The 5,256-nt window shown below is 37.0% G+C and overlaps 1 protein-coding gene across 1 annotated transcript in view; it reads left to right on the forward strand.

The window, feature by feature from the left end:
* The window catches only part of slit1a (slit homolog 1a (Drosophila)), an 81,183-nt gene that overhangs the window by 7,278 nt on the left and 68,649 nt on the right, over window positions 1-5,256 (forward strand). The window contains exons 3-4 of the mRNA XM_016555852.1: window positions 246-317; window positions 3,178-3,249. Of these exons, the coding sequence (XP_016411338.1) occupies window positions 246-317; window positions 3,178-3,249 (144 nt within the window). The remainder of the gene's footprint in view (window positions 1-245; window positions 318-3,177; window positions 3,250-5,256) is intronic.

A 5,256-nucleotide genomic window follows, 5' to 3' on the forward strand; every position in this document is an offset into this window, starting at 1 on the left:
TTGCATTTTCTGTAGTTACAGTTCTGTCGGTGAGAAGCCGCTGCTGTCTCACTAACACCCTGCTTGTGAGTTCGGTGTGAAACGGACCTAAATCTGCATAAAGCTCACAGAACTGCTATTTTCAGAGCTTCCTCTCACGGTTCATGTGGCAGTGGCTTCTGTCTTCATCCACAGTCAGCAGCACTTTTCCTGCTCCACTCCTCGAATCTCAGTCATTTCCTGTGGTTTGTCCTTTCTCTAAACAGGCAGCTGATGGAGAACCAGATTGGGACAGTGGAGCGCGGCGCGTTTGATGACATGAGAGAGCTGGAGAGACTGTAAGTGTTCAACATCAGCTCACTGACATGCTGCTGAAAACAGCTATGCTGTGTGCTCAAACGCCCACTTACTCAACTACAGGCCTCCATATCAAATAAATGGCATAGCAATCATTTAAAATGATTTTAGGCAAATATGTCTTGTATGTAGATTCTATATTATACATTTTAAATTCAAAATTGGACAAAAAAGTTAAATAGAGTGTGTTTTCCAGTCGTGTTTAACATTTCTATTGTAAAACAGATATTAAATATTTAGCTCTAGCCTTCATCTTACCTCGCGCTCGACTCTTTCACCATTAAGCATCACGCTGAGAACTCAGTAAAGCCTGCCTTCTTTGATTTGATTGGTCATCTCAATCATTTTGACACTGATAATTGCTGATAGACCGCTGAAATGGACTATATTATTCTTGTATTTAAGAGTAAACAATTATTACATTACAAAAAATGTCATACTTAAAGGTGTAGTTTACCACTGATAAGATGGGCTTTTAATAAAACTTGTCTGTCTATGCAGTATAAATGTGAAAAACATCCTGAAATGAGTGCTACATGACTAGAAAAACAGAGAAATAGGACAAAAACTTCAACCCCCATAATGCATTTTAGATTTTGGTGGGAATACAAAAATGTGGAAGTCTGATGTGTAGTCTTAACAAAAGGCTGTCAAAAGTTTGCTAGATGATGTCAAATGATGTGTTTTGCATCATCCGCCAGACTTTTGCTGACAAATAAACGTGGATATCTGAGTGCAGGTAACAAGGAGAAAGAGCACACATACACATACATACACACATATTCTACTGATATTGTAACAATACAAAAACTACAAACTTACTGTTTAATAATGATTGTCCTTCCTATTTTAAAGAAGACATTACATTCCAGAAATAAAGAAATATCAACATATCAAAGTGGCCGAATACCTTAACAGGCTATAAACAAACAAAAATAATTACTTATCATTGAAAAGCTGCAATCTCTAGACAAGAAATTTAGACAAACCTTATTCTTTACATGACCGGGTATGAAGGGCCGTTCAAGCCATAACTCATTCTGGTGCTCTCACATACTTGCATTCTTCTTTCACGTACATGTTTCTGCTTACACACACACATATATATATATATATACACTTTACATACACGTTATACAGTATACACTATATACACTTTATATCAACACATACATGTATTCTGACTTCAGGATGTCACTCTCAAACCAGGTAATACATATGCAAGACTTGTTCAGCTCATCCTAACACCACTACAATTATGCTATTCAAAGTCATCCTGTTTTCTTTTCAAGTACAGTTTTTAATTTGTTTAATTTTAATTTTAAATTAAAAAATTTCTTTCTGTAACCTATTGTTCTGCACTGAGCAGGATTTTTCATGACCGATTCCAATTGCTGATTTTTTTTCACAATCAAATGAATCAAATAATAGTTTTTATGTATGTATGTATGTATGTATGTATTTATTGTTTGTTTGTTAACTTGCTCTGTTACTGGCCAAACTGGTCTTAAACAAACAAACAAAAAATAATAAAAATGCACCTGCACAAAACAGATACAGCAGAAGCTCTGAATGAGACGCAGATTCACTCTCTGACAGCAGGTGGCGCTTATGGAGCAGCAGCGATACAGCGTTTCCTTGGTTACCGCTGTAAACAAAGCAGCACAGCGCTTATAAACACTACTTTAATATACGAGGAAGAGAAAATGCCAACTTTTCTGAAGACATTCAGTTCTCTTCAGAAATACATTCATTTTAACCCCCACCCCGATTCAATACGGTTTTCTTCCAGTATTTCGAGCATCGCAAACAATGAATTTGTTCTGTCTGGTACAGTGTTTTCTCTGCTTGCGCGACTTATCCCGTCTTCAGTGCATCTGTTGACAGACTTGGTAATATTTCCACACAAATTACATTTTGGGAAACATATCACTGACCCTAACCTGCAGCCTCCCACTTTATTCATTTCCTAAATTGTCACGTAAGTGGAAAAAACAAATCCATAGACGCTTATAATAAGTGTATCTGGCAACATGGCAGAGGCTGCGCCTGCGCCCTCAAACACAACTCGCTCAAGGGACAAGGCCAAAGATGTAACATTTTCATGATTATATTCGTTTTTAAAACCCCAATAGCTGAAACACTTGTGCGGCCACCACATCTATACCTCAGCCATGACCTGTCCTGAATACAACAAACTCTCTCACACATACACATTCTTCTGTTACAGACACATGTTTTCTTCAGACATAGGCCTACATGCATTTTCTTCTTAAATACATATATTATTTATCATATTAAATGTATACGTTGAATACATTTACATAATAGCAAAATGTATACATGTAAAATATATGAATGTAAGAGGAAAATGTAAGAATGTGTGCATTAAAATATGTGATTGAGAGCAAAAACGTATGTGTGAAAGGAGAATATAAGTGTGTGAGAGAGCCAGAATGAATTACGGCTTGTATGGCCCTCCATAACCGGGAGCACAAAACAAAGAGAGAACTTTTAATTAATTTAACATTTATTTAATTTACAGACAGTGTTGTGGAGCTAAACTCACACTTCACTCATTCTTTCCATCAGCTCTAGATGTGTTATTTTGCCAGTGGTTGTGAACTAATTTGCTTGATTTGAATAGTTTCCAGCATTCTTCAGGAGGTTTGCTGTCATTATCTAAAGCATCTTCAGCTTAAGTTCCCCTGAAGTTACCAAGGTTAAGCATTCAAAAGCTTAATCAGCAATTTTGCATCACAATCATGGGTCTGTAGATCTAGTACTGTTGTCTTGTGTTTGCTCAATCTGTGAATGTGTTTGTTTCTTCTTTTCTCAAAGACGTCTGAACAGAAACCAGCTTCACCAGCTTCCAGAGCTTCTGTTCCAGAAGAACGCGGCTCTGTCCAGACTGTAAGTCCCTGCTTTCTGCAGTTTTCTGGATTGATTTTCAAGTGATGTGTACGATGAACTGATGATTAATATTCCATGATGCATTTGTAAAATAATGTAGTTAATATGAGTTCGCATTGAAGCAGATATCTAGATACAAAGGAGAACAAACAGGAGAACCAAACCTGAGAACTCACTTGACAGCCGTTGGAAAAATTTGATAGAAAACTTTTAACAGGTTATTGCATTGTCACTGAGTGCATGATAAATCAGCATTTTGATACCTGTGTTGTCACCTGATTGTATTTTGAGTGATTTTGGTGGAAGTTAGGATGGATGATGTTTCTGTCCTGCTTTGGTTCAGGAGCTCACAGTGTGCTTAAAGTGAAAAACGTCCTCAGTATTCATATATTGGCTATCATGTATTAAGTTAGATGTAAAACAGATGTTCTTTCTTTGTGTTTTTTATAGTTATGAATGAGTTTTTTGCTATAAGGCAGTCTATGACAGTGTTTGCTGTTGGTTTTAATGATCATTACCCATGGTTATCACTGCATAGAGACCCACGATTCTCATTGCTGTAATTCACTGATGCTTCTTCCCCTTTCAAATTTATGAATTTTAATGCAGATCCAGAAGCATGCTTATTCCCTTTTTTAGTAATTACTATTTGTGCTGAGCTGAAATGTGTTAATATTCGGCTGGGTTGAGGATTTCGATTTAAAAAAGGAAAATAATCAAATTAAACAGTGCTGAAATAAATACTCAAAGATTCTGAATTTCTAAGAACTTTCAGGAAAGTCCATTCAGTTCAAGCTTACTATTCTAAAAACTGAGGCAGAACGCGTCCTGTGTGAACAACCCGTAATAATCTTTTGTTGTGTTGGAAAAGCGCTCGTCCTGCTCTCGTCTTATTATTTCGCCTATAAGGCACCAGTGGATGAGCGATAGAGGTCATGGTGTTAAACTAGGTGTTGATGTGATGCCGTGTTGGCAGTCAATGTGACGTCACAATGTGGAAGAAACAGACAGTCAATCATTTTTGCAGCTTGCTTTTGAGTGCTTGTTCCTGAAACTATAGTACAGCAAATTTGGATTCCTCATGACCCATGATCCTGTCATGCACCAAGTCTTAAGCCCCGTTCTCACCAAGAACGATAACTATAAAGATAACGATATTAGCGTCCACACCAGCGAACGATATCATCTGTTTATTCTAAGCGCACACTCGTCTGCCGCTTTAAATTCTCAAGCTCGTTACAGCAGGATGGATTCTGATTGGCTGTCAATTTTTTATCGTTCATCAGCGGGGAAAAAAATCGTTTTGAAAGTGATTCCAACGATATCGTTTCTCTTTGTCTTTATCGTTATAGTTGTGGTGTGGACTCTGCTATTCTTTAATATTGAGAACGATTTCTAGAACTATATCTTTATCGTTATCTTTATAGTTATCGTCCTTGGTGTGAACAGGCCTTTAAGGTCTACTTGTGACTCTCAACGCTGATTTTGTCTCAAGATGTAGGAGTTCACTTGATGTTAATTTAGACAATTAGCATTTTGAGACAAAGCATGTGCTTAATCTAAATGGGCAGATTTTAAGCTATGATAACATTTAGGTTTAGTGAATGAAATTAAGATGATGAACATTTTAAGTTGCAGAACTTGTAATTTTTACTGTGATATGAACTGTGTCTAAAGATTATAGTTCTGTAATGACAACTCTCGGAGGGATTGGCATGGTAATGTACATGACAATGTTAATGTGTTTGGTCTTGGCGGAATAGATCTGCTACACTGCTGCGGCAGAGCAAGTACCGAGACTTGCTACTGCCAATACATCCACAACATGCTGCTGTGAGCATGTAAGAAATACTGCTGCTGCAAATATAACATACATGAAATAACCATGTGAACCGCATGTATTAATAATATATTAAAAAAATAAAAAATAAAAGTGACGTGACGTGTGGCAAAGTATGGTGACCCATACTTGGAATTAGTGCTCTGCATTTAACCCATTCAAGTGCG

Source organism: Sinocyclocheilus rhinocerous, unplaced genomic scaffold (assembly GCF_001515625.1).
Source record: "Sinocyclocheilus rhinocerous isolate Xijiao unplaced genomic scaffold, SAMN03320098_v1.1 scaffold347, whole genome shotgun sequence".
Taxonomy (NCBI): Eukaryota; Metazoa; Chordata; class Actinopteri; order Cypriniformes; family Cyprinidae; genus Sinocyclocheilus; species Sinocyclocheilus rhinocerous.